This window comes from Microchirus variegatus, assembly GCF_963457635.1.
Source record: "Microchirus variegatus genome assembly, chromosome: 13".
In the NCBI taxonomy this organism is placed as follows: domain Eukaryota; kingdom Metazoa; phylum Chordata; class Actinopteri; order Pleuronectiformes; family Soleidae; genus Microchirus; species Microchirus variegatus.
In genome coordinates this window covers 19088907-19101738 of record NC_139814.1, presented here as the reverse complement: position 1 = coordinate 19101738, position 12832 = coordinate 19088907, and the positions used below count along the sequence as shown (strand labels likewise).

Here is a 12832-nt window from a genome sequence, read left to right as displayed (position 1 = left end):
TTACACCAGAGACCCATCGTCTGGATTTCTGTTGTTTAGACTCGGAAACAAGAAGGGGTCTTCGTCTTCGTCGCTGTCTTCGTAGCTGTCTTCGCCGTTGTTGTCGTCGCCGTTGTTGTCGTCGCCGTTGTTGTCATCGCAGTTGTTGTCGTCGTCGTCTTTGACCTGCAGAGAAGAACTCTCATCAGTTCACGTCACTGTCACTTCCCCACACCTGGACCATCACATGCATTTAGCAGTAAATTTAGTAGTAGTAGTAGTAGTACTAGTAGTAGTAGTAGTAGTATAATGGTGATGTGACAGTTGTTCATACCTCTTTGGTTGGCTGTTCTTTTTTAATCTTTGACTCTGTGTCCAGATAGGCCACATAATGGATCATTGTGGAGACTCTGAAACACACACATACATATAGTTTGAATAAAAACAAAAAACACATGCATGGCCTAAGAAAATGCAGCTGGGAAAACTGTGTGTCACTAACAGTTGAGCGGTGAGATGGTTCGGTGGTTTTGTATGTTTCGCGCATTCTGTACTTGTTAATTGTGATTCAAATTAGATGGAGAATGACTCTTGTGGTTGTCGTGTTGTCCGAAGGAAGACACCCCCATTGCAGTTGCAGGTATGTAGTCGGAGTAATTAAACTATGAATCACATTATCCAGGTATGTTGGGATATGTTTTGACTAAAATATTATTTAAACATGACTTATGACTTAAACATGCACCTAAACGCTACGACTAACTCCAATAATTTGACATGCTGAGTCAACAATTTCTTTATTTTGTTGATTATATATATTATATAGGAATCTCTTATTGGCTATGCCCTAAAGAACACATGAGGACTGAAATTGTACAATAACAGTGTTATTGAACAATCCAATGTTGCCAGATCAATGGTTCCATTCAAGTATGAACTGTGGGGAAAGTTAAAGTTCCTCCTTTGCTCTGATTGGTTACCTGTGCCACAGCATGGACAGGAACTGGATGAGCACCACGAAGGCGAAGGAGAAAATGAACATGAAGCCCAGTGGGTCGATGATCATGTATTGTCCTGTCTCCTCCATGTTGGCATCGAGCTTGGGCACCTGGATGGCGATGTTTACTTCTGCCAGCTGGAGGGTAAAGGTCATCACCAGCCAGACGGCGTTGCACATGAAGTAGGCGAACGTCATCTGCAAGACAAACTGATTTGTTTACATCCATCTCGACTGTCGTGGCATTCCGCAGACGTGTTGACAAACTGATGCGTTAGTACCTTGTTCCTCAGTGCCTTGAGTTCCTCAGCCATTATCTCCTGTTTCTTTTTGTCAACGGGCAGAGGCTCCAGGTATTTTGACATCAGATCATTAAAAAAAAGCTCCTCGTCCTGCAGAGTGATGCAAATCCATCCAGTTAATCTCTACCTTGCAGTAGAACAATCTTAGCTCATCTTTTGATTTAATTAAAAGAAAATTGCATGAGTAATTCATGATGTTTTTGTTCAGGCGTCTTGCTAAACATCCATCCATCCATCCATTATCTACCGCTTTATCCTCGACCAGAGTGTCGCAGGGGGTGCTGTGCCTATCTCAGCAGACATTGGGCGATACGTGGGGTACACCCTGGACGGTTCTTGCTAAACAATTGTTTTCTTAGCACCAGGTGCTCTGTTCAAGGAATGAAGTCAGACTTGATCCTGACAGACTACTGAATCAATGAGTTGGCCCTAAACCTCAATTATAAAAGGACTTTTCCATCGTGCCATGAAAATAAACATTTTGCTTGATTATGGTCCCCATGCAACCATATGCTAACATGCAGTGAATTTCATAACGAAGGTGAGGTTTGACAAAAAAAAAAAAAAGGTGTTTTACAAACAGAACAGTGACCAAAAACAAATAAAGAAGAAAAGGAAAACACAGACCTGGTGGAGTTGACCCTCTCGCAGCTGCATGTCCTCAGACAAACTCTGTAGCTGTGAGACCCAGCCTGAAGAAAAGAGCAAGACACAAATGAAATATTAGCCAATATCAGCACATGAGAAATCAACTCTGTTTTGCTAAATCCGAAGAAACACTCACACTGGTTGGGGCAGACGACTGCAGGAGGCTCCTCGACACTGCAACAAGATAATAGACATTAGCAGCGTATCAGTGATGGAACCAATGCAACACTTGCTGCAGCTGTCGGCCATTTACAGAACAACATTTGTTTCTTCGAATAATCTATTTTCAGACATCATTTCGGGCTAATCTTTCACTCAAGGTCAAATATCTCTAACTTGATCGACTGAAGCCACTGACACATTTTGCAAATATAGACAATATACAGTAGATATGAAAACCAATTAGAAATATTGCCTGAAAATGTATTTTATCAGTGTTTTTCCTCATTGACTCAGCCATGAATTTTAAATTTGTCAACAAGAGTTTCTGAAGGTTTCTTGAAACCCTAAATCAGCCCAACGGTCACTTCTCACCTCTGCTCTACCTGAGGAATCTCAGGAACCCTCTCATCCACCACGATTGTGTTCATGGGCTGAGGTCCGAACTCCTCTTCCTGAGAAATCGCGCTGTTCTGCCCGCTGACGACGACCTCCTCGTCTCTGAATCCTCGCCACACTTTTCTACAGCATCTCGACTCCGTGAAGATCTCTGTGAGTTTGTTCTTGACTGTCAAGAAGAAGGAAAACACAGTTTCAGTTCAAGCTGGATGTTAAATGAAGCAGCGATGTGTCACAAACAGTTTAAAGTTTATTTCTCAAATGTGTAAAATTGAACATAACAGATCAGGGAGTAGAAGTTGCTTCATCAATACTTCAACAGTGAAAAATTGGAGGATTTATTAATAACAGGTTCTTTGAGAATGATAAGTAGTTTTAATGAGAGCATTTTAAAATCGTAGCTGATTTAACTGAACTGATCAGAACACAATGTGACTGCAGAATGTAACCAAACATGAAAGAGCCTAGTAGTCAGCAGCTCGTAGCTGCACAATGTCATGGCTGTGAGGACAGAATTAACATAGATATGTTGCTGTGAGCTGGATGTGGTTTGGAAATAAATAAGAAATAACAAGAAACAAGTGTGGTGTTTAACAGGGCTAGATGTTGCTAGCTATCTGGTTAGTGAAGGTTTTTAGTTTGCTCAAGCTCATTGGTTATTATGGGTTTATATACATGCATACTATACTATTTACTTTTCTGTGCTGTGGATAGTGGGGGTGCAGCCGCAGGTGCACCGGCTCCAGGAGGGGGCGCCGTCTCCCTGGTCCCCCAGGACAAGTTGTTCATGTTGACCATACAGTAAATGGCCAGCAGCAGGTAGGCGCTGGGGATGCAGATGATGTAAAGGAAGCCATAGACCACCAGACCAACCTCCTGAGGGTGCATGATGGCCGTGACCAGGTAAAAGCAGGCGAGGGTGATGACAAAGAGGCTGCTCGGAGTCATGATGGTTTTTTCAAGCACCATTTGGGCTGAAGGACACGAGAAATGAGATTAGCAAATGCGTCACAGGCTTTGAGGATTGGTGAGTTTGCATCTGGCGCACCTATTAGGACGAGAGCTGCTATCATCATGAGGAAGGCGTACAAGGTGCTCAGGACTGCAGCAATCTTAATCTGGGTGTCAGACTTGATCTTGAAGCTGATGCCGAGGAAAATGGCGGGTGGTATCACAGCCAGGACCAGAGCGGCATTGGGTGTAATATTCAAAAGTACAGTGAAGCTACCTGAAAGTCAGAAAGGAACAAAGAACTGCTTTTACAAGCTCCGTGGAAGTTGAGTGATGTAATTTACTTAACCATATAATTATTAGCCTTTCTTGTTGTTATGTAATCTCAAACCAAATGTTTGTTCATGTTTTGTTTGGAATATTCCACTAGGCCTGACCTGCAATCATGAGGACGACAGTGGATGGCGACAGGATGGATGAGGCCAAGTTGAAAAGCTGGTAGAGCATGTAGGGTCTGGACATGGACGGGTTCCTGTTGACAATCAGGGAGGAGGAGCCGAGCAAGTCTATGACGTTTGCCATGGTGGACGGCCCCCATCGACGACGCTGTAGCCAACAAAGCATATACACGTCAAGTCGGTGATGCACAGATTCCCTCTCATACTCCTAGAAGGAACTCAATATGACTCCACAATTACAATATCAATGTAACAAGACAGGTGGTTGACATGACTAATTATGTAGTCATCACACAGAATAGAGTGAATTTTCAAAGAGCAGAGCGGTTGAAGCAACAGAAGGTTTATCACACAAATGCAGCAGGACAGAGTCAGTAATGACCAACCACTGTCCGCTATACCTGCAAAATATTTGACACACTTTTGAGCACGTAACCTCTTGTTACCTGGTTGTAAAACTCCTTAAACTCCTCTGGGGCATTGGTGTAGGCATCGGAGGCGGCGTTGTACTCCACCCTCCATCCCTGCTTCAGCAGCAGAGTGCACAGCCAGCGATCCTCACCTACAGAGCACAGAGACAGAGATCATTTTAGTGGTAGAAGAGGTATTCATATACACATGGCAAGAGTTCAACTTATATGTTTACACCAAGGAAGTAAAAATGACTCCATTACATCTGTATATGCTGTTTATGTACGGCACAAAAAATCCAGATATGTTTGATTGACTGTGACTGAGGGTTCGTGCTTCAGCTGCCAACTGTCCCCAATGAGTGCTGCCCAACTGTGAATCATGCAAAAAATCTTGTACTGATGTAATGATGAGCCTGATGAAGCTGCCCCATTGTTCACCTGTTGCATTATTGTCCTTAAGAATATCTGATAAAAGAAAATCTGTAAATTATTTGGATGTAGATCTGATGCTGATGTATGATCCAGTTCCACCCCTATTTTTAGGCTGGCTTTACACGACAACGTGTGGGAACGCAACGCCACTTTTGCGGTTTGTGTTCAGATCGTTGTCGTGTAAAGCCAGCCTTAGAAAGCATGTTAGCAACAAGATGCTCCGTCTGTTTGAAGTGTTACCTTGGTCGTACTGAATGTAGTGTTGTGCTTGTGAGGCCTTGGTGGTGTATTTTTTCATCACGTTATCGTCCATGAGAGCCTCGGCTCTGAAGAGACTGAAGCAGCCGGGGCTGCACAGCACGCAGCCAAACACGTGCTCTGATGCTTTGTGAAGCCAGTGACCCACAGAATATTCAAACTTCTGGTACCACACCAACGGACCTGCCGGATCCAACGAGAAGTAACATGTTACTAATGTATATTCATTCATTCACACCGCTGGTCTATCACAGGTCTAACACAGCCCTCACAACTTCTAATCACTTTTACCCACCTGATCCAGTCGGGTGGATCCGGCCACACGCTGCCCCGACACGTGGGTACAGTTTCAATCGATCTATGAGCAGCATCACAGCAGCCGGCTGGAAGTCTGTATCTCCATCTAGAGCCAGGAGGTAGGTGTGTTGCTTCTCTTTCTGCAGAAACACACACGGGAATATACTGTATGTTTTTATCCATTTGAATGCATCGGTACATTCAGTCTGACGTGAACGTGTGTGTGTGTGTGTGTGTGTGTGTGTGTGTGTGTGTGTGTGTGTGTGTGTGTGTGTGTGTGTGTGTGTGTGTGTCGGTGTGTGTGTGTGTCGGTGTGTGTGTGTGTGTGTGTCGGTGAATGATTTCTCTCATCTCACCTGAAGCTCTTTTTTTAGATCAGCTTCGTCCTCTCCTTTATCCAACCTTTCGTAATACTTGGCTGTAACTTTCCAGCCCAAGAGGTAGTACAAGTACATGACCTGGAAATGTTAAACACACATTAGCAGCTCAGGACTGTCAATGTGGAAAAGCTAGAAAATGGCAAATTGTTGCCAAATTGTGAATTTTTTTATTTTTTTTTTCTCTGCCGTTAATTCACTATCTTCTGGCTAGTGACTCTTAATTCGTTTTCTGAGGTGACTGACTTTGCAGACAACGACATAAAAAGTATGAGCCACATCATGGATGTCAGCACAGAAAACAGAATTAGCTGTTGGTTGGTTAGTCATTAGCTCGGAAAGTGACATGTGTACTTCTGGTACTTTGCTCAATCCAAATTGCATATTTTCCTACCTGTGACCATCTCTTCTTGTGGCGGATGAGTGTCTTGTCCTTGAAGTGAATCACCAGAGTGTTCCCATGAGGCATGGTGACCACCACACGCCCTCCGTACGGTGTCCTCACGAGTGTCTGTTCAGGGACCTGCTGCTGCTTCTCGAATAGGTCTTTATCCATGTTCACAAAATAACTGCGGACAGAGGGCAGAAGAAACTTCAGCTTCACGCTGTACCTGCTCGAGATCACTGTTCAGTAAATGCTCTGTCACAATTTGACATCTTATACCTGTAAACTTCTTTAATAATTTCCACAAGCATCTCTACGTATTCATTGACGTGGCGGCCTTCGCTCCCAGGAACATCTCTGAAGGCATCGTCAAAGTAGACGTGGCCTTCAAAGGTCACATCACTGATTTCTCCTTCCTTCTTTGGCCGATACTTGTCCAAGCTGGGGAGTTAAAACAATGACATGAAGCTATTTTGGTGGCATTGATAGCTTGGTCTCTTGGAGACAGCCTTTGCTTACACCTATCTACTTTCACGTTAGCATGACGACAAGACTGAACATTAACAAATCGTAAGCATTTTAGAAAAAGTGGAGGACAAATTATAATCTTACCGAAATATTGAAATGATTATCTTCATCATCTCATCGTATGTCTCGTGCCACATTGTTGCACAGATGAAGACTTTTACTGGTTCCAGTGGTGTGAATCTGGAAGTGAAAATACAGATATTTGCAGTTTTGTGGGTTTTTTGAAGAAAAAAATGACTCAAATGCCCAGGGACTTTTGGTGTTGCAGTCAAATCTCTGGCAGCCCTACATCAAAACTAAGGTGCATATAGAAAGGCAATAGGATAGATCTTTTTGTCTACGCAGTTTCTCATTTTAAATACATTTTACATGAACAAATCCTTGCAGATCTCAAACCCTAACTCTGAATCTGTCTTCCGTACACACCACACATACTTACTTCTTGTGTCTGGAGGTTGTCTGGATGTCAAATCGAATGTTTAGTAAAAGCGACTGCTCTAAAAATGCTCCCTCATACAGCCTCTTGATGAACAGGTCCTGGGTCCTCTGGATGCGATACAGACCGAGGTACCAGAGGTGAAGCGTGGCCAGAACAAGGCCGAGCCACCAGGACACTGCTGAACCTGGGGGAAGGTGAATGGATGGGGTAATTATCCACACAATCCTAGAAACCACTTCAGGTCACGCCACCTTCTCCTTTATTTATCTCCCATACTGCCTTGAAACAAGACAAAATGGGTCAGAAATCTAATGAATTCTCTGTGCATCATATAAGGGTTGTGAGAGTGTGTTCAGTACCTGTAAGCATGCCGATGTCCCACATTTTGGACATGTCCAGGAAGCACAGAGTGTGTGTCACGTCCAGAACCAGCTCTGGGAACACGATCCCATTCAGGCTTGGGACTCTTCCGTCCACTTCCACGCTGCAGTAGTTTCTGAAGTCAGTGCTTGAAGTCCCATTCAGACCACGTTTGAAGTCTTCATAGTAGACGACGACAGGGATGACGAGCAGAGCCATGACAGACAGAGATGCTAGGTACACGGGCAGGATGAAGCATCGTCGCAGGGCGTGCATTTTACAAGCCACAACAGCAAACCACTGGCAGAGGGCTGAGGAGACGAGCTGGACCCCGATGGTGATGCCGATAATCCTTGTCTCGCGAGGTGGGATGGACCTCACGATGTCCCAGTCCATTCGAGCCAGAGGTACATAGGCTCCGAGCACACATGCGGTCACCACGATCCTGAGCAGGCTGGAGAGGATGTGTAGCATGTTCTGGCATCTTCTAATATCTTTACATAATCTATTGAGGCGGACAGAGCTGCTTTTCTCACTGATTAATTTGAAGTAGGTTTCCCACCAGTTGAAAGACACCAAGATGGACGCACCCACGGCCAGACCCACCCAGATGATCATCTTTGTATCAGTGTGATCTTTCGTGATGTACAACATGACGAACAGGACATAACCAAGCAAAAGGAGGAGGAATGCAGCGATGGAGGGCAGCAGGAAGCGGTTCCTTTCCTTGGCAATGCACTGAGAAATGATCTGCAGGATCGTAGTGACGATAGCTACGCCGTTCAGTATCGTCACATTGGTCACAATGTCCAAGTGTGGCATCGCAACGAGGGTGAGAATAGCTGCACCTCCAGACACCAGAAACTCAAAGAACATAAACTGGAGGAGAAACAGAAGAAGTAGAACATTAAAAACATTGCGGTAGAAGTGCATCTCATTAGAAAAGCACTGAGTGAAGGGTTCTCACCAAAGCTACTGTTTCTTTGGCTGGAAGCCTTGCAGATTTGTAACATGCCTTCCAGATGCTCTTCTGTAAAAGAAGGACACTGGAGGTGATGAGAGCGCAGCCGATACACAGTAGAGCGACAGGTTTCTGTTCTGCTCTGAGGGTCTTTGTGCCTTCATTGGCAAAGGTGATGAGGAGGAGGAAGGAAGTCTGCAGGTGAAGGAAGGTGAGAGAGTTTAGTGTTTGATCAGTCATCATTACTGTGAGTGTCTGATCACAATCCAAGTTCCAATTTTCCCATCCCCACTCATCTTCACATGGAAATATAAAGAAGGAAAATATAAATATGCAGCACTGGACAAACCTTGCTGCATAGCGCCAACCCAAACACCAGCACGGCAACAACAAACAGAGAGATAAACTTGAGTAGTTTGATCATTTTCCAGGGAGTTTGATCGTCCTGGATGACGGGGAGTTCTCGGCAGGTGTCCCATGATCTCCTGAATTAGGACAAAAGATTCAGTATGATCATGTTAAAAGAGTTCGCTGGAAAGTTCTAATCATAAAAAGGTTATTATAGAATAATCATGAAGAAAACTGAACAAATAACCTTAAAGATACCTTTGGCTAACTTTTAGCTGACTTCATTTTCTGCCCTGCATTACCTTCTGAACAGCAATGATGAGGGCGTGCTTGAAATATGGCGTTAAAGTGTTCTTAAAGGTTGACGTGAATCAATGTAATTCAGCATTTCTTCTTAACAGAAAAACAAGAGATCCATCAGTGGTTATCTGTTGGCGACTGGACCTGCTTGATTTAAAGTTTGAAGTTGATTCACCTTCATCCAAGAGGCTTCTTCAGTCCTGACTTCTCACCACTGTCCTCGTATGTGACCCGTACCACCCTCACATACTTCTCTGCCACTCCTGACTTCCTCATACAGTCCCACATTTCCTCTCTTTTCACCTGATCATAAACTTTCTCTGGATCTACAGCAACACAATGCAGCTCCTCCTGACCTTCTCTGTACTTTTCCACCAACACTTTCAAAGCCAACATCACATCTTTGCATGAACCTGCTGGCTGATCTTTACTTCTTTCCATATCTGAACTTCAACAACTCCTTGCTACATCTTCATGGTGTGACTGGTCAACTTAATGCCTCTGTAGTTACTACAGCTCTGCACTTCACGCTTGTTCTTCAAACTAGACTTCTTCTACCTTCATCAAGCATGTTGTTGCTTTACAAGACTGTGAAACAATCTGGTCAAAAAGCCCTCCATACCTCCTCAGGTATGTCAACGTCCAACTGCCTTCCCACTCTATCCTCTTCATAGCTATCGTCACTTCCTCCTTACAAACCCTCTGCTTTTCCCGAGGCACTGTCTGTCTTCCTCTCTCTCATCTTCCTCATTCCTCGGCTCCTCAAAGTGCTCTTTCCATCTTCAATGCAATGATTAACTGCCTGAACAATGACCCTGGTGACCCCCTTTCACACCTTGACTCAACCTGAAACTGAGTCACATAAGCTTGGAAAAGTCAAGTTCGTCAGGGCTCTGACTCCACAACTAACCTTAAAGCCTTGGCAATCACCTTTTCTGATGGAAGCGAGCTCACCTACAGAGCGGTGATGTACCTGAGATGGGTTACAGACCATGGCCAAATTGTCAGACTTGTGGATTCCAAGGCCAAACTAACCCCCTTGGACTACAGAGGAGACGCTGTTAAAGCAGAGATGTGCGGAGCAGTGTTCGCCTCACGCTTAAGGAAGTATTTCGAGCTGCACAGTCAAATTCAAGTTGAGAAGTGGTATCATCTTGTGGATAGCCAAACCATCCTTGGAGCAATTCAGCGAGAAAGCTACGGCTTTCAAACGTTCTTCGCCAATCGGATTGGAGGGATTCAAACCAGCACAAACATTCAGGACTGGCGGTGGATTCCTGGTTCTCAAAATATTGCAGATATAATCACCAGAGGTGCCAGCCCTCAAGACCTTGATCAGGACTCGGAGTGGCAAAATGGACCAAAGTTCCTGGTATTGCCTGTGAGTGAGTGGCCAATAAAATCGGCAAAAGAACTGGCTGCCACCGCCAGAGAGAACGTTGACAAGTTACAGAAGAAAGCTTTTGCTGCAGCACTATCAAAAGGCAAAGTAGGGGAGCGAGAACCAGAACCAACAAACCCAAGGAGACCACCTGCAGGGTCAGCTATTCAGAATCTTGTTGATGTCAGGCTGACAGGCAGGATGTCACTGATTAAGACAGTCGCAGGGATTTGAAGAGCAGCGAAGAGGTTTCTTGGAAAGAACAAGGCCCTAAGCAATCTAAAGTGGGAGGCAATCTCTTTGACAGGAGTCATTACAGTGAGAGAACGAGAAAACGCTCTGAGAGACATTTTTTGTGCAGCGCAATTGGGCACAACCTTATCAAGCACCACAACAGACCGACTGGTGGCCTATAAAGACCAGGATTCTGGGCTGATGGTTCTGTGGTGGCAGAGTGCAGAGTTTTGAAGAGGTTAAACTTGCTGTTCCCTTCCTGCCCGTCGATTCCTGGGTGTCCATGCTGCTAGCCCGGGAGGCTCACAAGGAGAGTCATGATGGAGTGGCTGGGACCTTGCTCAAAATGAGAAGAAAGGCCTGGGTCATAAAAGGAAGGAGAATCAAAAAACCAAAATGCACTGAGAGGGCAATTCAAGCTGGGCAGAGTGGTCAGTACCAATCCAGACCACAAAGGCGATGTGAGAGACGTTAATGCACGCGTCTTTCCAAGCTACTCCATTCCCATGACAAAAGTTTTGAAAGGAAATGTGAGGCATTCCGCCCAGGCTAAGGAGAGGATCCAAGCCACAATTGTTCACAGAGATGTTAGGCGGCTGGTTGTTTTACTTCCAGTAGAGGACCAAATGGCAAATCAGGACAGCGATGCATCAGGAAACCAAGTCCTGATGCATCCTGACCTCCCAAGTGGTTCCATTGGAAGGTCGAGTGGGAGGTGTCAAGTCAAGCTGAAATCGATGGCCTGAACAAGAGCCTACAAGACCGAAAATGGGCAGAACCGATGGGCCTGCCGAAGTTCCACCCAGGGCTTTAAAGAGAGCACACAGCACCAGAAGAGAGAAGCAATGGAAGATGGCTTGCGGCACAAAATAAGTGGATACTGTATTAAAAACTGCCGCGATCGCCACTAAAATTATGCAGGTCTGATGGTCTACAGCACCCGATTGGCAGCCGGTAAAACAGTTGTTATGAGTTTGAATATGCAGATGTGTGAAATGTTCTATTTTTTATTGTATTTAATCACAGTGATTTGTATTTTCTTGTTTCTTTGGGGTTTAAAGTTTTTTTTTTACCTGCTCAGAACTACTAACTTCCAAAATAAAAGGAGTAAAATCATTGAGTAAAATCCAGTCATTATTTCGGGGTGGATTCATTAGATCCCTTTCAAGCAGGGAACCTGCAGAAAACATTAAAAAGCTTGACAATTAGATCTCACTCGTCTTCTACTTGCTAAACCACAATGACATTAAAACAAACTAATACATTACATTGATATTGATACATATCAACACACAAAAAAAAAAATAATAATTTAATCAGAAAACATTTAATGCATAAACCTTCAATGCAACCACACACACTGGACAAGGTCAAGAACGCACTGGTGTGGCTATCTGTTCATATTTAAATGTAATAATAATAATAATAATAATAACAATAGGTACCTCGTCACTGTTGTGTACGAGGTCCCTAATAATAATAACCTGTGTGTAACTGTGTCAATCAATCAAATTTTGTTTAATAATAAATAATGTAAATACAATGTTTTATTTGTATTTAACTATTGGTCTCCTGCTTAAAGCCATTACCTTTTTATAATTAAAAATAAGACAATTATAGTTAAATATTCAGATTAAATGAATTTCAGCAGTATTTGTGACACATATTTTCACGATGTATGAATCTTTTGATTATTTTTAATCCATTAATCCATGAGTTGTAGTGTTTGTGCAAAAAACAAAATTCTTCAGTTTTAATGATTTCTTTGTTATCTGAAGCAAAATAAGAACTTTGCAATTATCTCAATGTAACATAAGTACACATGAGAAACTGAGTGATTTAAAAGTGGACTCACTTGGGAAGCGTCCTGTCTTCATCCATGTTGGCGGCTTCTGTGTGGTGTTTGATTTGACTTCACAGCAGACAGCAATTAAATTAACGACGTGCGTCTCGTCTGCATCGAGATGCCATTGTCGTGATACCTGATTTACAACTGTGTCCAACCTCTCATTAAAGGGCAACACCTTTAATTGTGCATAATGCTAAAGGCAAAAACAAGATACAAGAGCAATTTGGACTTTACTCATAACCTGATAAACCCTAGACAGACTTTAAAAATATTTCTTTTTTATATTTATTTTATATTTTTATAAAGTGTTCAATCGCCTTTCTTTACTGCGGAATGAGCCTTTTATACTGTATGTACATCAAGAGCTCAGTCAGCTC

The 12832-nt window shown here is 43.5% G+C and overlaps 1 protein-coding gene across 1 annotated transcript; it reads right to left on the bottom strand.

Annotated features, from left to right (window-relative positions):
• LOC310935611 (chitin synthase chs-1-like) lies at positions 1–9432 on the bottom strand (the record flags this gene model as incomplete). The annotated part of the gene is made up of 22 exons (XM_083899544.1): positions 1–165; positions 314–389; positions 960–1174; positions 1258–1368; positions 1906–1970; positions 2063–2100; positions 2461–2653; positions 3180–3458; positions 3533–3712; positions 3873–4041; positions 4340–4455; positions 4979–5179; positions 5292–5433; positions 5650–5751; positions 6065–6239; positions 6335–6496; positions 6668–6763; positions 7023–7206; positions 7382–8261; positions 8350–8538; positions 8693–8828; positions 9197–9432. The coding sequence occupies 22 exons, from the start codon at positions 9430–9432 to the stop codon at positions 1–3; spliced, it is 4110 nt and encodes a 1369-aa protein (XP_083755670.1).
• Positions 9433–12832: the final 3400 nt, after the last annotated feature.